The 24,133-nt window shown below is 44.4% G+C and overlaps 1 protein-coding gene across 1 annotated transcript in view; it reads left to right on the forward strand.

The window, feature by feature from the left end:
• Positions 1 to 20,428, forward strand: part of TSPAN7 (tetraspanin 7) — a 105,151-nt gene extending 84,723 nt beyond the window's left edge. Inside the window, exons 3-8 of the mRNA XM_082043471.1 lie at positions 684 to 758; positions 2,237 to 2,332; positions 4,132 to 4,287; positions 8,817 to 8,900; positions 18,939 to 19,011; positions 19,322 to 20,428. Coding sequence (XP_081899597.1) covers positions 684 to 758; positions 2,237 to 2,332; positions 4,132 to 4,287; positions 8,817 to 8,900; positions 18,939 to 19,007 — 480 coding nt within the window. The 3' untranslated portion in view covers positions 19,008 to 19,011; positions 19,322 to 20,428. The remainder of the gene's footprint in view (positions 1 to 683; positions 759 to 2,236; positions 2,333 to 4,131; positions 4,288 to 8,816; positions 8,901 to 18,938; positions 19,012 to 19,321) is intronic.
• The last annotated feature ends 3,705 nt before the right edge of the window (positions 20,429 to 24,133 follow it).

Raw genomic sequence — 24,133 nt, forward strand, 5'->3', positions numbered from 1 at the left:
CCAGTAGATAAAGCCCCAACTTCAAATTTTACCATTTCGCTTTGCATTTTTTTCTTTACCTTCTTTATTTCTGCTTAGATGTATTTTTAACAGTTTGTGAGTGTCCACACTGAACGCACTGTTTTCAAGGTTTATTTAGATCTGGATCTAAATGCTGCTTCTAAAGCCAAACACAGGCCTTGGCTCAGCAAAGTATTTGAGGCATCTGTCCGGTATTACCATGAGAGTATTTCCAGTGAAGTCAGTGGTTCAGTTCATTCATTGCAGAAACTTCAGGAATCGGGCAGCAAATCCCAGTCTAGCAGTGAGATAAATACAAATCAAAACACCTGGAGAAGCTTATTTAGTTTAGCAGAGTGCCATGCAAACTAAATGGTCTGTATTGCTAATGGCAAGATCAAAACCTGATTGACTTGGATTCATCTCTGGCATGTGAGTGTGTTTTCATTTACATGAGAACACTAAGAAATGTGGGAACAAAAATCTCAGAAAAGCCAGTACTTGGGCAGTACGTATCATTTGTGAGCTGTATAAACATGTATTCAGGCTATAACCTATGGTTTATTAACATCTTTAAAGGGTGTCTAGGGCAGAAAGTTAAATATTATGTGATACCTGAGCAGCATCTGTGCTGAGACAAAAGCCTGTCACATTCTGACTCCTCTTGCTTCCTTCCTTTTCAGTATGCCATGTTCTTGTCCCTGGTGTTCCTGGCTGAGCTAGTGGCTGGCATTTCAGGGTTTGTGTTTCGTCACGAGGTAGGTGGAAATGTGCTGAGTTTGCACTTGGCAGTGCCTCCCTGGGCAGGAGCTGCTGCGAAGTTCTCTGGAGCGTGGCGAATGTGTAGGTCGCTGAGCTCGGCGACTCCAAACGCATCTCCAGGGATGCAGCCGATGTGCAACAATAACATATACAGCTCTTAAAAACTGATGCGATTCCAAATGAAGGGATTTAGCCAAAGCTCTTGGCCTCAGCTGCCTGATAATTTATTCTGGAGCTATCGTTTTTTTCTGTGTCCATCATGTAAGATCTTCTTTACTCTTTTACATGTGCTGAGGGCTGCAAAATAGATTAAATACTTTTCTTAAACACAGCTTCTTCAGCCAGGCAAGTGCTTGTTTATATAAGGCAGAGAGCACTGCTTCATCAGACTCAATGTTTTGTAATTTTTTTTTCTTTTTTGGGCTGGGAGGGTGTGGGATGGGATTTTGTTTCTATCTGGAGAATAAGGAGAGATTACAAATAGAGCGAGGTGGGAAACTGGAACAGGAAGAAGCTTATTAAAAGCATGATGGGTTAGATTTGTAGTAGCACTTCTGCTTTATCCACTGTAATCAGGTCTGTCTCTGCCACTAAGTCCATGAACCTACATGCCATTAATGCTGAACCAGGACAGCTCCAGAGACACTTCTTGTCTCTTCTCTTTTTATTAGCTGGTTTCCTGATTTCCTCTTTTGACATGAGATTTCCCTTGCTATAGGCTTTTCTGGTGTCTACCCTTCCAAGTGGTGAACAGTTTTTAATTTGACCCTAAAATGCCTGTCTGTCTACTGAGGATTGACATTTCACCTGGCCGAACCTGTGGCATCCTCAGCATGAGGCTGCTGCTCCCTTTTTGGAGAGGTGGTCTCTTCTGAAGGTCACAGCCATGTGGGTTGCCCAAATCATCTGCTACCCTTTACCACCCAGTCAAAGTGCCTTTCCTGGTAATGTCCCTGACCTTCTACAGTTGAGACACCTCTTGTTCCTTACCCAAATGCCTTTGGTGCTGGAGATAAGGGCTGCCGCCTGGTCGGGGGGTTCATGTCTTATTTGGATACCACTGGCTTCTGTCACCAAGGAATCTGCACAAGCTTCAGCTCCCACCAGGCATCCATGAACTGAAAGGAGCAAGCAGCCTCCTTCAGACTTTGTGCTGGAACAAGGTGTCTGGGGAAAAAGCAGCAAAGGATGTCTTTCTTATAGATTAAGTCATATTCTGTTTTTTAAAACGGAGCAGTTTTCTGGGGTAGTTTTCTTTCTATGTCCAACAAACCCCATTTGAAAAACGTCATGAGTGAATCCTTACGGTTAACAAGAAGCTCTGCCAGCTCTGAAAACACGCTTTAAAATGAGTGGAAAGGGCTACTTTGTGTGCCTTGTTAGGTTTAGAAATGCATTTACTTTCTGCAGAAACTGCTTTGGATGTTATGGTCTTTGTTGCTCACGTGGGCTGTTTTTTTCCTCGCCCTCATAGATCAAGGATACTTTCCTTAGGACGTACACTGAAGCAATCCAGAATTACAACAAGAATGATGAGCGGAGCCATGCAGTGGATAACGTACAGGAAAGTGTAAGTCTGAAACTGAATACTAAAAATTAATAAATAAAGAGAGAGAAAACATACATTCAGATTTGATCACAGAACATGACGTGGATGGCTCAATCTGCAAGTTCTATATTGCAAGCAAAGTTAGAGGCTGGCAAAACCGATCTAAACAAAAACTGTTTCAACTGATATGCCTAAGTTTTAATGAACGAGCTATCTAATTAAGATAGGGCCAGTATCACTTGCTTGTTCTTGGTCCCAGAGCTTGAATTAGGTTTAGGAGCCAGTTTTATCCCTTAAGAACAACGCGTTCTTAAGGGAATTTGTCAATTTGAGCTGGGTGAGACAGGAGTTTATAATCTAGCATACTATATAATTAATAAACTGCAGCAGTTCTCTTCACAAGTATAATGAGGGGCTGGCGAAGGAGACCTAGTGAGTTCAGGGGAGAAGGAGTGTATTTTCTCAAGAGCAAAAGGGAGTGGACAACTGTGCTGCTGAGGCTGGCGATGAAGGTTGTTCTCTGGCTGTGCTGAAGGGATGGATTGTCCACTCAGTGAAAGAGCCTTGCTGACTCATGGGGTGCAGTGACAGGGCACTGGGGGGTCACCTTGCCTTTCAGAAGGGCACAGGGCACGAGCAAATGCCACAGCATGGCCAAACTAGTTGGAGATGCCAACCATGAGGGACCAAGTCCACCAACTACAACACAGAGTGATAAAATTTGCATTTAAATTCTCACTGGAAACTGTACCATAGCAAGAAGCTATCCCTTCAGCTCATAATACATCCTAGGAGCCAATTTGCTTTTCATGTGATTGTAACTTGCTAAATGGCTGAAATTTTAATGTAACTGTATTGATGACTTTAGATGTTCTTTAGAAATTACAGGGCCCCTCAGCATGTTTGAAACTATGCTTCTAACCTGGCTTCTCCTGGTTCACAGATTACTGTGCTAACCTAAACTGAGTATATTGTGCCATCAAATTGTCTGTTTGCCTAATGTTAACCCTTAGTCTGAATTTCTAATTCCTTGGAGTTGACTAAACTAGTTTTGAGTAACTGTCCAGTGTTTCTGTCATAGCAAAGCATTCATTTTATTTGTAACTCTGGTTTTCCAGGACCTGCATTTATAAGCCCTTTTCATGCAGAGAATTCAGCACATATTCCATATCTCTGAGTGACTGTCTTCTAGTTTAGCATCTAGAGCAGAACATCCTTCCCAACTTACATTTTTTCAGCTGATTTCATAGACACACTTTATGAACATATGGTCTCCTTCTATTCATGGCTCAGTGAATTTTCCTAGAAATTATTTCAATGAGGTAGAGAGGCTTGCTTCACCTTAGCAATTTGTACTAGTTTAACCCTGTTTGCATTACATGTAATTCTATGTAATGCTTTGGGGTTTTTAAGGTAATTTTTTTTTTTTTACTGCATTGTGGGGCTCTGTCTTGAATTTCCAGAATAGCCTTTAATCAAATAAATAAATAAATAAGCAAAAGAAGCAAACGAATGAAAAAGAACCAAACAGACCTTCAACTTAAAAAGATGGCTTTTTGGCTGGAACTTTATAAAATGTTACAAATACCTTTGCTCATAAAATACTGTTTTTTCAGTAGGTCATCTACTCCCATCTTCTGTAAATAACAGTCCTGATACTTTTGTGATAAATGGGGTGTGGGGTGGTATCTACTTTTCAAAACTGAAGACGACCTGTCTTTATTTTGGTTATGAGCTTATTAAGTGGGCAGTAGCAATTCTGTACTAGCTTTAATTCTGGTTGGTTGGTTTGTTTGAAATCTGCTTCTTATACCTTGTAGCTGAGCTGCTGCGGCATTCAGAGCTACACCAACTGGAGCACCAGCCCTTACTTCTTCAAACACGGCATCCCTACAAGCTGTTGCATGAACTCCAGTGACTGCAATACTCAGGATCTGCGCAACATGACTGTGGCTGCCACTAAAGTAAACCAGAAGGTACCAGTAACATTGTGCCAGGGCCGGTTGTTATGAAACCATGCAGAACGCCAGTGGAGCATATGGCTGCTTACAATTGCATTTCATTTGAAATAGTTGGTTGATAACGTGTGTATTGGGCTGAAATGATGGTAAGGATGGGCTTTAGCCCCCACTTGCTTTAAAATTCTTTAAATTGGCCTTTCTAAAATGACAACAGGTGCAGCAACATTTCTGATGAGGAGGGGATTTGTTCCCCTTCCTCACAGCAGAGGTTGGTTGGGGTACAGCACTGCACAGAGGGACAGTCCTGGCCAGACACTTGACTGCCCTTGAGGCTTAGGTTGGTCAGCACTTGTCTGCTCTCTCCTGCTGGATGTGGTGGGGGTTTGCTGAGGACAAAGACATAGTGAGGTGGAGGGAAGGACAGGTTTTACTCTTGCTTGTGTTCAAAAACAAGTGCAAGAGCGTAACTGTTGTCCCAAAGAGAGAAAATACAGGTGATGGACAGCAAACATGGTGGCTGGCTGGTACCTTTACAGTGACTCTTAAGATCTTCAAACGTGTGCAGCTTCAAGCATAGCACAGCAAAAGTGACCCCTCCCCGGGGTCACCAAAGGAGCAGGTTGGGAAAACAGAATAGGGTTGGGAAAGCAGATTGAGAAAACAGGAAGAAAAGGAATAATCAGAGAACAAAAATACAGAAAACACAAAGAAAGGGAGGAAAAAAGAGAAAATAATGCAGCATATATAGCAGACACTACACTGCAGAAATACAACTCAAGTTATTGCTTTACGTGCTAGTGCACCGTCAATGCTTGCTTTCTCACTTGAGATTTGCAAGAGAGGCAACAGACGGTTTATTGGTAAAATGAATGGTGGTGTGGCCAAATCACCATGCTGAGTTGCATCGTAGCTTAGTCAGGTTTAAGGATTCTTTTCCTTTCTGTTTTTGTTTTCAGAGTTGGAATGAAAAAGATTAGTAAAAGACCTGAGTAGTTAACAGGGGAAATATGGAAATGGTTCTCTGTCTTCTGTCTCTGTCTTTTTCACCTCAGTCACCTGTGAATCAGGAGGCTGGATTGGAGGCTGAGGACAGCCTGAAATGCCTTCCTTTGAAAACCAGTCAAGTGGACAACATTTCTAGCGTGTATTTAAAAAAAAAAAAAAAGGAAACAAAAAAAACCCTAGAGGATTCTTTTCCACTAGGCCTTTTTTCTGTAATAGCTTAATGAGAGCCACTTGTTGAAGATATATGTGGAACATTAGTGACATCCATCTGCTAAGAAACTCACAGTCACCACCAGTAAAGTAACCTTGCTGTGTGGCATGAGTATAAAAGATGCATTCATTTGCCCTCATAGTAACTTTCTGTTTTTATAGAAGTGGAAAGGAGTTGAGAGGCAGGACAGGGTGGATCTAGGGGATGTGCAGTATGTCCAGCATCTGCTGCAGGCAAAGCCCCTCCTAGGCAGCCCACCTTGAGCCGCTGCTTCTGCCCACCTTCCCAGCAGGAAAGCTTTCTGGTGTGACTGGTCCTCTACCAGCACATCCCACCTTTTCAGTTCAGGATGGTCGTGCACTCTGAACCTTTCCCAGCTGCATAACCAAGCAGGTGCCATTTGCATTCCCACCACCGATCTGGTGTTTCCTCCGAGTGCCAGGCTTGCTCTGCATGCACAGAGAAATGTGTGTCCCCTTGGGGGTTCCTCGTGGCAAAGGGTGCTTGCTAGATGGTAGGAGGACACTGAAGGATAAATGAGCTTGTGCTAGTCCAGGGCTTGTAACTCGTTTCCAGCCATGCTTTTTCTAAGCATCTCTTCCTGCAAGTGCACAACTTGCCTGACAGAAGAGGAACGCTCAGGAAGCAGTTGACTTAATTACTTGATTAAATTGCAGAGGGAAAATTCGAATGTTCTGAGACATCTGAAAAATTGTATCCCATTTTCTGAGATAGCCATTTATAATCAAAAGTTGTAAAGATTACTGTTGAGCAGTTGCAAGGTCTTGGAGTTGTCCCAAACATTTGAGCAAGGTGCGATGTTTCTGAAAGGGGCATGAGAATAAAAAGTAAGCAGAAGGAAATATTGTGTGGCCCTATGCTTTCTCCTCAAATAGGAAGCAAAATGTCCTTGCCTCTGACCCAAGCCCCTTGCTTGGAAATAGGCACTTTCCTCTGTGTGTGTTGGAGAAAAAGGAAAAGATGTGTGTTTTGTGGAAGACCCTTGTTACCATTCCTGTAAATAAGTATATTTGGAATAGATGTTTTTGATGGACCTTGCAAAACTATCAGTAAGACAAGTTCTCAATGTGCTAATCTAATTATTAGCAGTTTATGAGGACAAATGATGAATTGTCCAAAAAGGATTAAACTAATGATCTAAGTGCAGGACTAAAAGACAACGTTCCTAGATTTTCTTTGCCACCTCTGCCACTAACTTGCTTATTGACCTTGAGTAAATCATTTACTTTGTCTGTCTGTTTCTTTATCTCAGATGGGACTAATACCTAACTTTAAGAGCTGTCATTACGATTAGCTAATTGATGTTCAAATAGTGCTTTTAATCTTCAGAGCCCACTGCCAACAAATCTAAAGAACTACTTCTCTCTAAAATCTTGATAAAGGAACAGATGCGTGGAGTGAATGATTGGATAATTGCTAAATTGTCACTTCTGTCCTCTGAATCAGCACCCAGATGTGCACACACAGTGGTCCACATACTTCTGTCCTGTATGTGCAACTCTTGGATGCTTCTTGCGCTCTGCCTGTGTGCACAGCAAGGACGGAGCAATTAAGCCGTATTTATGCAATGCACTTCAGGAAACAGATGAATGTGATTTGGGAAAACACAGTCTTCAAATGAGGAGAGTAATCAAAACTATCTCCCTTTCATGTTTTTTTAACAATATCTTCTGTCTCCCTCAAATTACCATTGCTGTTAGATGTTGCATCTTTTGAAGGCTGCTGCACAGAACAGATTTCGGAAGAGCTGGGAGAACATTAAGTCATGTCAGACGCAATGAAAGCACTGTTTGAGAAGTCTAATCTCATTTCATAACATGTAAGACACACACAGCTATAGTTGCTTGATGTGTTAAATAAGGAAGCTTGAATCTGACATACTGTACACTGTAGCAAGTCATAATTAAGGATTAATATGTACACTTAAACATTTCAGAACTGAATTGTAATTGTGCTGGTCCTCAGCTACTATTTTGTTTACCCCCTCATTACTCTTAGGATTCAATAAAATGTTTTCTTATATTATAAAGGAGGCTAAAGAAATTATACAATTTAGTTCATGAATGGCCTGTCTCTAACAAAGGACGTAATTTTTTCCTACTGGGTGTTATTTTTCACAAGCATCTAATTCTCTGAAGTGATGTAAAGAGTTCCTAAAGTGTTTGCTGAAGTGAGGGGAGCGTGGACAGAGGGGGAATGCAGAGACAATTCCATCTTACAGGACAGGAGTCCATACTGGGAAAAGGAACTCACTATTATTTCTGTTTTTTTCCAACTTCTGATAAAGTGCATAAAGTTATACCATTAGATAAAATGCCTTGGAACTGGCTTTACACTGAGAGTGGCGTTGGTCATTTGAGGAAGATTGGCAAAAGGGACGAAAAGGTGACTTTGTATTGTGTGGGCAGATAGGTTACTAATGAAGGAAAAAAGAGATGTTATCCTTTTTTTTCTTCAAGTTTTGCATCACTTGTTTGGGTTCATTTAGACACCACAAACTATGAGAACTATAATAATTTCAAATTATTTTTTTGTGGGGTAAAGGAAGTAAGGGCAGAAACTTGGTGAAAATTAGCATACTGAGGGGGACATCTCAAAAAAGCCCATTCAAGAGAAGGGCAGAAATGTGTCTGAATCTTCTGGCCCCAGTGTGGGCTGTGAATTGAAGCACGAGGAAGCAAGTCATCTGATAGAGTCAGGGTCTGAGCTAGAGAGAGAAAATTGGGTTTAGGTATCAGGACAGGGAATTTTATGTCCAAGAGTAAACAAGCCAAGAAACTTCATACAAAACCCTTGATAACTTTGTTATATGGTCTCAAGTTATATACTATTCAATACGTTGCCTGGTGTCCTTTGACAGGTGAAGGCAAGCAGAATGCTTCACTGGACACCTGAAGCATGCTGGTATTAAAGATCCAGAGTATTAGGAGATCAGCATCACTTATTAGTTTTTGATATCTCTATTGTATTATAACATCACCATATACTGTTAGTGATTTTGTTTCAGGTCAAAGCTATATTCATATATTTAAAACAATACAAACTGACTTCAATAAGACCTATAAAAATGAGTCCGACATCACATTTAGCTTTTAAAAGTACTGAAATGCATTAGTTCTTAAAAAGAACTGGTTTTGCCACCACTTTCCATCATTCACTCAGAATTGCTATTAAATAAAAAGGTGACATTGTTGGAAATTACAGCAAAAATATTGTCTAGCCCAAGTCCATTTTAAATGAGAAATTTCTATGTATGCATTAATGGCAGGGAAGGTCAATACAAGGAATGATTATCTTTGTTTTTCAGGGCTGTTATGACTTGGTGACCAGTTTTATGGAGACAAATATGGGAATCATAGCTGGAGTGGCTTTTGGGATTGCGTTCTCACAGGTAAGTGGATAAACGCTTCCCTTCCCCCCTTTCTATCCCTCTCTTTTTCTTTACTTGGACTTCAAGGAAGGAAGGATTATGGAAAGGGACTGAACTCAGCATGCTCGTTAGTCCTGAGGTCATCTGTTCATTGATTTTCTTTTTTTCAACTTAAATGAAGTTTCTCCTTGGGAATATCAGTTACGGTTCAGCTAATGACTAGCTCAAGGAAAACAACTTGTCCCTCCACTGGGTCAAACAGAGGTTAACCTAATAAAACATTGGCTTAAATGGAGCATAAACAGCTAAGAAGACAAATAGCTTATCCATTGTTTGGATAGGCTTCTATCTTCTAAGCACTCTTATTATTAGTTAAAGGACTCTAGAATTCAAATAGGAGTATATCTTCAGGCCTCCCCATCCTGCACCTGGAGCCTGGAGGGGGCACCTGGTTTGAATGACAGATTTTATTTATTTTTTTCCTTTCAGAACTGAACACTGAGCAGAGATCTGCAAAAATCAGATTGTTGAACCAGCTCCCTGCCTGCACCAAAAGTAGTTTGGCATGGGAGGGACAAGAGGAGAGCTGAGAAGGTGTTTACTGCTCCCTCATATTCAGACGTTACCTAGATAGGACTTGGGGAAACTAAAGGTCTGGTCAGAATCTTCTGATCAAGAAGGGGCAGGAAAACAGCTCTGTCTTTCAACAAGATGCTCCTTTGTACTTGTCACTCCATGTGTGATAGCAAGGGCTCTCCTGGAAACATGCAAAAATGAGGGAGAGGGAAACTTGGGCAATGCAAAAGTGCTTGCAAAATGGTTCAGCAGAAATGCACAGCGACGTGTATGATGCCTGAACCACTTTTACCCGAGAAGCAATCTGCCTTCTCTCTGCAGAGAGCACATAGTACAACTGCAAACATCATATTCAAAAACTATAATGCAATTTTTGTTTGCTAAATTCACACAGTATTAAAAATCAGGGTCCTGAGGCAACACTGAAAATATGAATATGTCTGTTGAATGACTTAAGTTTATCAAGTGGCTGGAAAAAATGAGGTGCTAGGAAAAATTATTTGACTTCTTCTTAAAACTCATGAGTTCAGTTTGCAGGCTGTAGGTTTACACTGTGCTGCACTGGAAACAAGAGATTTGGCAGTGCTGTTGCTGGTGGTGGACAAGTGAATTAATGGGAGGGCTGTGGTTGCCCTCTTGCCCCTGCTGCCCCATGTGGTCAGCCCTGTGCTTGGCTGCGTGGTGGTTTAGTCACATCTCTCTTGAGTTTTAGTTTGCTCAGCAGTTACAATGGCCTCCAGGTTCTCCAGAGTAACTGTCCCCAAGCCATGTGGAAAATGGCCACCACATCTTCTCGCCCAACATACATGCAACCCAAGGGAGCCCTAAAACTGTTTGGGCTCAGACCAGCTGACTGCTCTGCCTTGGGCAGATCTGGAAACCTGATGCCTTCTAGCCTAGGTGTTAAATGTGAGAAGCCCATGATTTGGCCTGTCAGTGTGTTTCATGTACATAAACTTTGGTTCATTGTACTGCCAGCATCCAGAGCGTGTGCATGGGTGTCAGGTCTTCAGGATAGAGAACGGTGAAGCCATCAGTCTGGAATTGTTGGTGCATGGAGCAGAGGGAGGTTGGTTTGTTTGTCTGTTTTTAATAAGCTGTTCTAGTTCTTGTTGAATGGTCACGGTTGTCTTGATATTCTTCTCCAACCTTGATTATGGCTTGATTACTGCTACAGAACTCCGAGCTCTTATTTCAGTTTGGTTTCTAGAGAGCCAGAAGGCTATAAAGCATCTTTTTAAATGCCACATGTAAAACTATCCAAAAGAAAAATGGGGTGACTAGATTTTTACAATCCATATGCTGCTGGGGCAAATGCCTCAATCAGGACCTGAAAGCCTTTAATCGGTATATTGTATGTATGGTAGGCAAAGTGTCATGTTATCTTGCCTGAAAGTTGTTTGCAGCTGGGAGGGAGACTGCAGGAAGACTACAGCTGAAATTATTAGTAGAACCATAGAATGTCCTGAGTTGGAAGGGACCCACAAGGATCATCGAGTCCAACTCCTGTCCCTGCACAGGACAACCCCACAGTTCACACCATGTGTCTGAGGGCCTTGTCCAGTCTCTTCTTGAACACTGTCAGGCTTGGGGCCGTGACACCTCCCTGGGGAGCCTGTTCCAGTGCCCCACCACCCTCTGGTGGAAGAACTTTTTCCTCATGTCCAACCTAAACCTCCCCTGGCACATCTTCCTGCCATTCCCTCGGGTTCTGTCACTGGTCACCAGAGAGAAGAGCTCAGCGCCTGCCCCTCCTCCTCCCCTTGTGAGGAAGCTGTAGCCGCCATGAGGTCTCCCCTCAGTCTCCTCTTCTCCAGGCTGAACAGACCAAGTGACTTTAGCTACTCCTCATATGGCTTCCCCTCTAAACCCTTTGTATTTTGGCTTATGCCGGATGTTTACCCTAGGCCGTGAGTTATTTGTGAGCAGGACAGGAACAGGCGGGCGGGCAGAGTGTGGCCTCTGCCCCAGGAGCCACTGAGCACAAGGCGAGACCAGCATGACAGGCTGCAGGCAGCACGGGGGGAGGCACAGTGCTGCTGCAGCTCCCAGTGAAAATTGAAGCATGTTTTGATGTGGCGTTGGCAGCTCAGGCTGCCTGATGGCAGCGTGTGCCCTGCTGCCAGCTGGGGACGTCGCTCCCCTGCGTAAGTGCAAGGCTTTGGCACTCTGAGTAGATACTCAGCTGCTTGCGTGTTTGTGAATGTGTAAAAAGGAGGAGAGAGAGGATGCAAGGCAGAAAAATGCACCTCTCCCGGGGCGTGAAGAATAGAAGGTGGCCAGTTATTATTTATTGCCTAATCTGTTTTGCTGGGCCCAATTAGGGACAGTGTTTACAATTTGATTTCAGGTTAACCGTGGCTGGCAGTAATGCCAGGCAGTGCTCCAGCTGTAGGCGAGGTTTCGCTCTTCCTAACGAGAATAGGCTTAATCTAAATAAAAGACAAATTAGATCATGTTGCTCTTCTACAGTAAAGCATGTTCAATGCCTTTCCTTCACGTGATTTGTTAGGTGTTGACTAGTGTGGGGAATGTGCTGATTCCCAGAAATAGGGGAGCTTGATGTAATGGCATTACACATCTTACAGGCCTGGCACAGAGCTCCCAATCAGAGTCAGAGTTTTAAAAAAACTGCTGTGTTGCTGACACTGTCTGCACTGCTCCTCGGGTTTGAAATAATAAAATAAAATTCGACTGTGTTTGGAATTAGATGCCAATGCCGACTTCCAGCTGGAATAATTTCAGTTTAGCAGGTGCTCTTCAGAGCAGCAAAATGATCGCTTTATTGTGCCCAACAGAGAACAAAATTATGCAAGCAGCACAGATGATGAAGTTTTGCCTAGATAAAACTACAGTGCAGGGGCACAAGAGGCAAAGTTTGGACGGGTTTATAGATTGTGGTTGCAGTAGAGTCCCTGAGTAGGGGAATCTCAGTGCAGTGTTAAGGCCAAATTATTCCTTTTGTACTGAAGGACTGGAACCCAGGTGCCTTCCACGTGCTCAAAACCAGTTCCTGAGCACCCACAGTTCCCATAATTTGAAGATGTGTCCTCATGTGGCTACAGTCCCTCTCTATGGCGCAGCATTTACCTGTATTAATGTTAATGTGAGTAGCTCTGCCTGACTGTGGACACAGTTCTGGTGCAGACATCACCTACCTTGTCTGCTGCAACTCCTCTCAGTATAGAGAGGCTGAGATGTGGTCCTAGCACAGGATTACACCTCAGTCACCCTTTGCACCAGGGTTAGGGAGTGGCATCTGTATCAGGATCCAATATGTGACTCAAAATCTAATATAAGATTAATTTTGTGGCTTCTAAATACTAATCACTGTGGAGTCAGCATGGAGATAGGACCTGTGCCAGAGGCATACCACGGCATAGGAGGCTGACTCAGGTAAGTGACATGTGACATAGAAAATTCTCTGTCTTCTAAAATAGGGTCAGGGAATCTGGATGCTTGGTGATTTGCATTTTGAGAAGATGGCAAGGTAAATCATTGATGGATTAAAACAAAACAAAACACCACGGCAGTTTTAGCTTACCTGATCTGCTGATGAATTCCAAGTTAGTTCAACACATTTCTATTTACAGAAATTCTCTCAAAGAGTAAGAAATGGTGAAGATACCAAGACGCAAAATAAAATGAAATTTGAATTGCACTTCAGTCTCTCTTACAGCTAATAAGCTGTAAGAAATATGTCATGCAGGACAGCTTCCAGTCAATTTTAACTTCTGCAAAATAACTATATTAAAAAAACAGTTATTATGTATGTGATAGGAGATAAGATTCCTAGGAAGTCACTGTGTATAGATTTCAATGGTCAGAACTGAGATATGCCTGAGATAACTCCTAGAAACCATGGAGAGCTGAAGAACTCAGGCACCGCATTGTGCTCTCTCAAATGAGCTTTGGCCTACAGGATGGTAGTACAGGAGACACACCTGAGGGATGTTGGTTCCCCAGTGCTCTAATTTGTCAAGTTTCCTGTGGCAAGACCAGGTTTTCCAAGGCAAACTCTCAGTTTTCCATAGAATAGTCTGGAAGACTAGCATAATCTTAGAAGAAGGGGAAAAACTGAGAGAGAATACAAATGCAGAAACAAGTCTGGCATCTTAGCACTCAAAAAACTGGGGCTATAAAATAAAAGTTTAGAAAATGAATAAGTGGATAAAAGTTGAGATGAGGCACTTGAGAGACAATGGGAATGAAGAGAAATGAATGCAGGTTCTAGCAGCTACTTTATTTGCAGGAATCCTTTTATGCTGATTCCTCAGGTTTTTCAAAGGAGCTGTGGGGGCTGTGGGGACCTGCTGCACAATAGGATAAGGGGCTTCCTCCCATCTGAAGAGCAGAAGTTGCAAGTGATGCAGCAAATGCAGAGAGCAAGGGGGCTGGAGAGCACTCATTTGTGGTTTGCACACTGGGAGCCTCTAACCTGATTTAAATACAGAGGACTGTAGTTACGGTTGTAATGAAGGAGCACCATGAGGAAAATTCAGCAACTTTAAATGGTATTGCTTCTTGACTACAGGAGGGACAGTGCTCTTGTGGTTAAATGTGGAATACTGCACACCTTGGAAAATACATGGTTTTACACATTTGTTCAAACTACTTCTAAGATATTTATTATAGCTCTGCTATATCCTGGTAACAGCTAGAAATGCTGTATACAATGTGTATGCAATGGCTCAATATGCATGCCATTATTTTTGAAAGATAGAAGTTTAACATTATGGTACTATAACCACTTAAATGCATAAAACAGCATATGGTTAGAGCCAAGGATTAACAAGTGGGCCAAAAATCAGAAAGATACATTAATGTGTAACCTGCCAGTTGTCTTTGGAGTGACTTGATTAAATCAAAACCTTGTCACATGCCTGCAAATGCTACAAAGCTTAGACACGCTGATTATTAGAGTGACAGCCTGTGTAAATCAGAAGAGTCTCTAAGTAAAGGTAGCTGAGGAAGGCTGTTACAGCTGAAGGGGGGAAGAAAAGCCCATGGCTTGCTATTTGTACAGGCTGCAGCATATTTCCCTGGTAAATGTGATACAAGCAGCAGATTGTGTCCAGGAACAATGATGGTTGTAATTTGGATGCTCTTGATGGGAAATAATAGGTAAGTCATGGTACAGACAGAAAAGAAAAAAAGAAAAAAGAAAAGAAAAGAAAAGAAAAGAAAAGAAAAGAAAAGAAAAGAAAAGAAAAGAAAAGAAAAGAAAAGAAAAGAAAAGAAAAGAAAAGAAAAGAAAAGAAAAGAAAAGAAAAGAAAAGAAAAGAAAAGAAAAGAAAAGAGAAAAGAAAAGAAAAGAAAAGAAAAGAAAAGAAAAGAAAAGAAAAGAAAAGAAAAGAAAAGAAAAGAAAAGAAAAGAAAAGAAAAGAAGAAAGAAAGAAAAGAATCACAACAGTAAACTTGAATGTATATACCTTGTTGGCCATTGTAGGATGAGGGAGGAACCGATTTGCGTCTGGATTGGATTAAGTGCCGGATTTTGCACCTGGGACACAGCAGCCCTGGCTGTACATACAGACAGGAGGATGAGATGCTGGAAAGCAGCTCCGCAGAGAGGGATGTGGGGATTCTGGTCGATGGCAAGTTGAACAGGAGCCAGCAGTGTGCCCTGGCAGCCAAGAGGGTCACCTGTGTCCTGGGTGCATCCAGCACAGCGTTGCCAGCCGGGCGAGGGAGGTGATTGTCCCGCTCTGCTCTGCACTGGTGCGGCCTCACCTGGAGCACTGTGTGCACTTCTGGACTACACAGGATACAAAGGACATAAAGCTACTGGAGAGTGTCTGTAGTAGGGCTACAAAGCTGGTGAAGGGTTTGGAGGGGAAGCCGTATGAGGAGCAGCTAAAGTCATTGGGTCTGTTCAGCCTGGAGAAGAGGAGACTGAGGGGAGACCTCATGGCGGCTACAGCTTCCTCATCAGGGGAGGAGGAGGGGCAGGCGCTGAGCTCTTCTCTCTGGTGATCAGTGACAGAACCCGAGGGAATGGCAGGAAGAAGTGCCAGGGGAGGTTTAGGTTGGACATTTGGAAAAGGTTCTTCCCCCAGAGGGTGGGGGAGCACTGGAACAGGCTCCCCAGGGAGGTGTCACGGCCCCAAGCCTGACAGTGTTCAAGAAGAGACTGGACAACACCCTTAGACACATGGTGTGAACTGTGGGGTTGTCCTGTGCAGGGACAGGAGTTGGACTCGATGATCCTTGTGGGTCCCTTCCAACTCAGGACATTCTATGATTCTGTAGAATTTGCTCAGTGAAAATAAATAGGAATAGGAAATAAATAGGGAAATACATGGTGAAGTTCATCTTAATGAAAAATGCAGTAAGGTGCAGAAGTAAGCTCTGAGACCAGCTGAGGAAGGTGAGAGAAGGCTGAAAGGTACCACAAACACAGAAAAGGGATAGCGAAGCAGTGCGACAGGGCCATCCAGAGGCACTTAGTCTGTTCTGCCTGTCAGACCATGAAGAAACATATATCAGGGATGTGCTGTGGGAAATTATCCAAAATTGAATTGAGCTCATGAAACATCACACGAGTAAGTGGTGGGAGTGTTAAAGACTCTGTGATAAACCTGCAGAATGTAGTGGGTTTTCAGCAACGCTCCCCAAATGGCCAAATGGATAAAATCATCCTCCTGGTGACTGGAACATTTAAGTGTGGAAATTTAAAGTTCAGCCTGAATACGTGTACATCCTCACCGTCACCAGTCCATGGTGTCCTGGGTGAGTGTGTGTCACGGAGGCACCCCGAGGTTAGTTTAAGGGACAACAGGGTCCAAACCAACTTTTATTAAACCGGTGAGAAACAGGGTTTGAGCATTTCAAAAGTGACTTAAATACAGGTTCAGTTGAGGAAAATTATTAAGGGGCAGCAACTAACACAACAGGCGATCCACAGAGTGCATGCACATGGCTTCACCAAAACAATGCCGGAGCCGTCTCTGAGTCCGGGAGGAGTACACACTTGGTTGTACATGGTGTGGGATTATTTAAAGAGATACACATACTCGTATTGAGTACGGAAAGTTAGTACACTCGCAATTATGCAAGGGTAGATTTATAATACACTCGCAATCCTGCAAGTGTTAATACACGTGCAAATGTGCACAGAATATTACACGTGCTTATGTGGAAGCACGGGAGGAAAATACACCCGCGATTGTGCGAGGAAGTAATTTATACATGTGCTCGTATTGAGCACAGAACGTACGCGTGCAAATGTGCACGGAAAGTACACGTGCTTGTATTAAGCACGGAAAGTACGCGTGCAAATGTGCATGGAAAGTTACACATGCTTATGTGGAAGCATGGGAGGAAAATACACCCGTGATTATGCGAAGATTAATTTTACACATGCTCATATTGAGCACGGACAGTTACACGTGCATATGTGCACGGAAAGTGTAAATACACTTGCAATCCTGTGAGTGTTAATTTTACTCACACCCGTGGCGGCAAGGCAAGCGGAGTCTCCGTCCCAGGGAGGGGGGCTCTTGGCGGCAGCATCTCGCTCGTGCTCCGAGAGACCCGCGACAATGGGCAGAGTCTCGACGAGAGTCCCGTTTTTTATTGGCTGATCAGATCTGACTGTAGGCATTCCAGAAGCTTCTCTGCACCCTCACCCTGTCTGCGGGGTGCCCCTGAAGCTTCCAAACATCCCCCACACTGGCCGCGGGCGCCCAGCGGCTCAGTGGCGCCTCGGCACTCCCTTCTCCTAATGGCCCTGGCCAGGGTGCTCTGGGGCCAAACAAGAAGCTGTTAGCCTCAAGTAGCAGAGAGAGAGGGAGATGTGCCTATTTCTTCCATACTGAAGGAGGGAGGGGGAGAGAGGGGGGTTTGCATCCTGACACAGTGTGTAAGCACTCCAGCTGCGAGATAAGTTTCCTGCTTGAGCACCCATCTAGAGAAGTTTAGTAGAAAAGGCAACCAGATAGCTAAAATGTCTTTGTGGTATCAAGTGAAATTTTCAAAAGCTGAGGAGGGTTTTTGGCACCCACATCTCTTTGGGCAACCGTGAAAATACAGCCCCCAAAACCTAGAAGCTTAGGTTTTTATGGGAGGTTGGTCAGGAGGTGGAATCTGTGCCCCACCTCTAGTTAAAACCAAGGCACTGTCATCCTTGGTATTTGGTGCCAAAATCGGGAGGTGCACGTGGGAGACAGAGGGGGTTCAGCCTGCTTTAAAGGTGACTCTGTGTCCTTTTGAGATACCCAGAACTGTTCTGGAACAGGAAAGGGAGCAAATTTCTGGCAAATGAAGCGGGGCCTGACCAGGAATGTGACATCTTAGGAGCAGAAAACAGTTTATCCGGATTTGATGTACCCTGGCTTGGTCTTGCTCTGAGCTGATGCCAACCCAAATCAAGCAATTGGCTAGTAGAGAAGATGTATATTTTGACAATGATCACGTTAACAGGGAGCACTGACGGTCTAGGGGAAAAGACACGCAATCCCAAGCATGAAATAGAAGAAGGAGCCAGTTGGGATGAGCAGCCAGCCAGGCGTTACCTACGTGTGCTCTGCTGGTCTGAGGGAGCTCCATTGCTGCCAAAAGGTTGTGATCCCCCTCCTTAAGCACTGTTCCCCCGACAATGCACTCTGCCAGCGGCAGCAGGAGATGGGCAGAGGTGGTGGCCCATGGGCACATCTGGAGCAGCTGTGACAGCCCTCGCTTGGAGCCAGGTCCAGGGAAGGCTGGTCCCTTTGCAGAGATGGCCATCTTGCCTCACCTCTGCAGCCAGGGATGAGCTGTAACAATCTGGATACGCTCATGAGTTAATTAATTGACTCATCCAAATGAGAAAAGCAAGGTTGAATTATTTATGGTATATTAACGCTGTTGGCATATGCAGGAGATGCTAACAAACTGCTATAGGCAAAACGTTGAAATGACTGAGTGCTTATTGACGAGTGGAAGCCAGGGATCTGTTTTCAATAATCTGAGTGACAGCCCAGGGAACAGCAAAAGACATTTTTAAAATTTATTTCCAGATTTATAACGCTCATTTCTCCGGTGCTGCATCATTTATAAAGAAAGCGTAACCACTCTGGGGCATTTGGAAGCTTTTCCCTGGCACGCTGTTAACAAAGTGAAGGGGGCTGCTGGCTCTCGGTGGTGGCGAGGGACCCAGGTGGAGCTTGCAAGTAACCTGCAGCTAGTAGGGTGCTGGTTTATCCCCAGTGCACCCATCCATGTCTGACCCGGCCAGGCAGTGACGACGGGTTTGAAAAGCAGTAAAAAGACATGCTGTCTATCAAATAAATACACCCTGATAACAGTCAAGAGGAAGATCTGACGAAGAAAGATGGGAGATTTTAATGCTGTTTTTCTGATGAGAATGGTCCTTAAAATAGGGCATAAATATGCTGTGCATAGTAACTCCAGAACATGAAATCTTTGCTTACCATGGTCCCTCCTTTGCTCTGAGTTCATTTAATTTAACTTCTATTCTACTTTTATTCTTGTCCGGAACAGTTGATTGGGATGCTGCTGGCATGCTGTCTGTCCCGGTTTATTACTGCTAACCAGTATGAGATGGTGTAACAAGGTGAGCTTTCCCTGCTTTCTATGCGGTACGCTATATATGTTCCTGTATATTGTCATGGCTGTGCTGCTTCTGCTGAAGACAGCAGGCAAGTTTTAGATGTTCAGCATGTTCATGGAAAATTAAGTCTTCCCACGGAATACTTTGCTTTGGGTTTTTCATTGCAATATTCTCTTGGGTGGGGGGAAAAAATAATAAAAAAACAAAACCAGGGAAGCATACTATTGCATATCTTGGTTTTCTTCTTAAAAAATATCCCTGCTGTTAGTGACCAAAGCAACCCACTCCTTTTCTTTTATCATCCCCACCCCAGTCTTTCAGAGCGCGAAGCCCAGAGCCTGTCCCAAGATCAGGAGCTGCAGAATTGGAGAAAGACTGAAACGAATGTTATAGCACACACTGTCTCTCGCACGCACGCACACCCACACCCCGACACGAGCACGTGCGCGCACTCGCACCCCACCTCCCGAATTCTGTCTCATGTGTAGTGTACCATTCTGTGAAGTACCGCCGTGCCACCGACAGCAGCTGGGTCCCCTCGGCCTCTGGACCCCGACCCCATCCACGCGGCTGGGCATAAGACGGCACCGTATGTATGTTCTTGGTCACACAGTAGTTGCATCGTAAGTTAACAAAGGTAATTCATTAACAGCATTGATCGGGCTGTGCATGTAGTGACTGGAGGGCATAATTAGCCTTTCACCATGGTTAATAAGTGTTGCACACATTCATATAAACCGGTATATGAAATATATATTCTTTTGGTTTTATCTTAATTTCTTGTTTATTGCTTTACTAAGGTTTTTCATCCTTTCCCCCTGCCCTGCGCCTGCCCCCCCTTCCCTAAAAAAAAAAAAGGAATCAGTAACATAACATAAAGATACTTGAAAATGATGTTAAAATGTTGTGCTTGAAGGGAACCGTTATTCCTGATGTTCTTCTACATCTTTGATTCTTACTCAGTGTTGTATGCCTAGTGCGTATCCCGGTAGGCTTTGTCTAGTGCATTTTGCCTCTGAACCTGATCCTGTGTAATACTGTTATTAAGCTGTGTTGTTGCTTACTGTGAAGGCAGGAATTTTGCTTCCTTTATTTTTATTAGGTAGTTATGAACTAATTGAACTGTGCTGTACTGCGGCCTTCATACTTTTTTCCTGTTCTTTCTTTTTCTTTCTTTTTGCATTGAGGTTGCAGCCACCAAATACATTGTTGAATCAAATCTAAATAAAGACACACACACACACAATCACAAAAGAACAGGCATATGAAATATTTTTGGGGGAAAGCAAAAGTTTAAAACCTTTTTAAAAAAATAAGACTTTTTTAATAATGCCTCTGTCTAGCATGCCAACGAGAATGCATTGATATTGTGAGTATTTGTGATATACGTATTAATAAATGGAACCATTACAAATTTGTAGCTGCTTCCTTTTCATTCTTTAGTCATAACAAAACTCTTTCAAAGGGGGAAGTGAACATGAAACGCAAGGGCACAGCTTGGAGTGACATGTCTTTATGCATATTTTAGCAGCTAACTTGCTTGTGACAGAAAAATGTTACTACCCTTGGAAAAAAAGAGAAAGAGCTGGAATTGTTTCAGAACTTGTAGAAAAACCTTCCACAGCTGGTTTCACCACGTGACAAATACATACCCTCTGCTTTGCAATTTTCCTTCTTGTGACTGCTAACGATCTGCAGTGTTTAATTATCCCATCCTTAGTGCTGCATGTGGTTTTGGCATCAAGAGTTTCTCTCGGATTTTGGTGAGGGTGGGGAGAAGAGGGATTTGGGGTTGAGGATGGTGGGTAATAGCCATCTTTGCTGCATTTGTGGAAAGGTAGGCACTTACATTTTTCTCCTTTGAATACTTGAAGTGTTGGGACATCTGATGAGAAGCCCATGAAAGCTTAAACCTGGAAGTTTTAGACCAAGCCCTTACATTGCCAACATGGCCAGAGAAGAAGACTCGAGGAGGGAAGCCCTGTGGACTCCAGCCTGTGGACAAGCTGCACAGTGCCTGTGTCCACACAGCCCGTACTACTGCCAGAGTCCCAGCCTGTCCTCTGTCTGTCTGTCCAGCCACCAGTGCCTCCCACCTTGTTACTGCATCCCGGGGGAGCTGCCCTCTGTGGTGCCTCCAGCACCAGCTCATGATGAACTTTTGGGTGGTGATGGCGTGGCTGGTACACCCTCACCCACAGCTGTGGAAGGGCTTGAGCCCCAGGAGCAAAAATCTGTCAGCACATGCTGAGGGCAGCATGTCTTAAAAAACCCCTTGTGGCATCTTTAGCTTCATTCAGAGAGCACTTCCAGAGCAAGGAAGAGAAATAGAGATTTTTAAACAAGAGAAGAGGAAGCTCGTCCACAAATTTAAATCTGCCCTCAACAGAGCATCTGCCATGAGGGAGCGGGCCACCTTTAAACGTGGAGAATACCAATACAAGTCCTGCATAAATGCTGGGCAGTTTGCATGTACTTTGCTGAGGACAAAGCCACTCGGTACGGGTTGCAGCGCTCGCATTCGCAGTTCCTTCTGAAGGCTCACAAACAGTCGCAGCCGCTTGCTTAGTTGCTGGGGCTACACAATGCTGGAGCAATGCCCATCTCCCACAGGAAGTTCACAGGGGGATGCTTTCCCACACCAGAAAGAACTGGCCCACCAGCCACTCCAGTTTCCCTTCCCTATTCATCCCCAGGCAGGTTTCCCCTGCCCCATGGAGGGGAGGTGGGGGGGATGAAGCTGCCAGCCTCTCCCTCAGTAGCCACCAGCAGCCTTCCAGAGTGGAAAAGCACCAGCCTCTCCTCAGTATTATTTCCTGTATTTTTTTTTTTTTTCCCCAAAAGAAAGAGTTGTTTGTGTGAAGAGCTGTTTCTTTTCAAGATGCTGATGTTGGGTGACAGGTCAGCAGGCCCCCAAACTGCTCCAGCTTGCCCATCCCCATTCAATAAAGCATGTGCTCAGCTTTACGGCGTAAGCCCCTGATTTTAAAGCCCATTCAGCAAAGCCCTTCAGTCCGTGCTCCATTGTTGCCCTCAGCCCAGCAGCATTCCTGCTTGTATGGGGTAGGTGTGTTAATTGGCCTCTTGACAGCATCCGTAGAGAGGATCAGGCTAGTGAAGGACCTGCCAAGGGCTTCCCTGGTGAAATCTCCCTGGCTGGGGCCAGGGCCAGGCAGCAGCTCTGGGGGGAGTGTTGCACTAGCTGGCCCTGTGGCATCCCCTGCCCTGGGCGCAGCATCTCTGCCCTTCCATGCTTCCCTCCTGGAGGGAGAAGCAAAGTGGTCAGTGGAAAGTAAACAAAGCCTGAGCTGCTGAGTGTGGGTTGATGTCAGCCGGGCACAAATGTGCAGCGCTTTCCCTGCAGAGGTGAAGCTTCCATGGGTACCGGGGGATTTTGCTGCGGGGGCTGAGGTTCACCCACCAGCACAAACTGAATCAGGGGCAGAGGGGCTGGCTTCTGCTCTGCTGGGCTGGATCTGGCTGCCTGATCCCTCCCTGAGCAAATTGCATTCACTGCAATCATCAGACCCAAGCCGGGCAAAAGAAGGCCTGTTACTTTAGGACAACGGGTAATGGTTTTAAATTAAAAGAGGGATACAGGATAGATATAAGGAAGAAATTTTTTACAATGAGGGTGGTGAGACACTGGCACAGGTTGCCCAGAGAGGTGGTAGATGACCCATCCTTGGAGACATTCCAAGCCAGGCCGGATGGAGCTCTGAGCAACCTGATCTAGTTGAAGATGTCCCTGCTTATGGCAGGGGGGGTGGCATAGATGTCCTCTGAAGGTCCCTTCCAACCCAAAGTATTCTATGATTCTATGAAGGGTGGGCAGGTTTGGGAGTTAAAGTGGGTGATGGGGTAACTGGATGAGTCCCGAGAGGGGTGGGAGGAATTGGGCATGGCTGGTGGATGAGCAGAGTGGGAGATGAAGCGGGACTGTGGGAATAGGAAGGGACACTGAAACCACCGCATTTTGGTCCTGGTGAGCTGCTGCCTTGGTTTGGCTGCAAGGTGCACCTTAGCTGGCACGTGCATCCCGTCCTGAGCTGCACCCCAGGGCTTGCCTCTGCTGAGGAGGACAGCCCCAAGCACTGTCAAGAGGATAACATCTCGCTGTGAAGGTGAATTTTCACAGCAGCATCAAACTGCAGCTCTGGGAGCAGGTGGCCATGCAGGGGGCCCTGTCTGGCTGCCGCCATTCTTGGGCAAGCATCGCTGCAGAGGCTGGCTTTGCAGGACTACTTATGGCATTTCAGCATGTTGCCCCTCAGAGAATACAATGCAGGGGCTAAAATGATCTTGCCTTCTGTGGCTCTTCCCCTTGACTTTAATGACTCATTACTCTTTATGATCGTTTCAAGATTAGAAAATTAATTTGCTGTCAGCCAAGCCCTGTGCATAAACTACCTGGCATCCCACTGGAGGCACAGAATTGATCTGGATGTCACATTTCTGCCAGGGCCATGTTAGGGCTGCTTCAGTATGAACATGTATAGTAAAAATAGAAATCTTCATCATTTGGCATACAAATGGCACTTCTGCTTTTTTGTAAGTAAAAGTGTTTTGCGCTCGAAACGCGTAAAACCTGGTCAACTTTCTGCAAGCTGCTTTTATCAGCCTAGCCTAATTTTGAAGAAAAAAGCTGTTGCTTTTGCCTTTTGCTTGTCATTGCACCTGTTCCTGTTGCAGCCAGGAAACTTTTTATTTAAATGACATTTAATTTTTGTCCGGCATCACGCAAGATACTTGGTATGTGCAAGCTCATGAAAAGCAAGCTGTGCTGAGGCAGCACCTCCTCAAGCTCCGGAGTCTGTTCTGCTCCGTGGTAACTGCAGTGTGGCTATTTTTGGTGTCTGCTGAAGCCATCTTTAGGTGACACCGAGTACTTATTTTAGATTGCAGTCCTTCGTGTAATCGATAACTGGGGAGTGTATATACGCACACACACACATATAACATCCCTGGTGCGTTATGCAACAGTGTAACTCCTTCCTAATGTGATGTACATTCCAAATTCAACTACTAAATCACAAAAATGATATTTTTTAGTTCACCATACTCATATAACACAGTGTCTTGGCCAAGACTTTGAGGAGCAGTAGATTTCAGGCAACCCCTTGGA

Source organism: Streptopelia decaocto (assembly GCF_964273445.1).
Source record: "Streptopelia decaocto genome assembly, chromosome: 1".
Lineage (NCBI taxonomy): Eukaryota > Metazoa > Chordata > Aves > Columbiformes > Columbidae > Streptopelia > Streptopelia decaocto.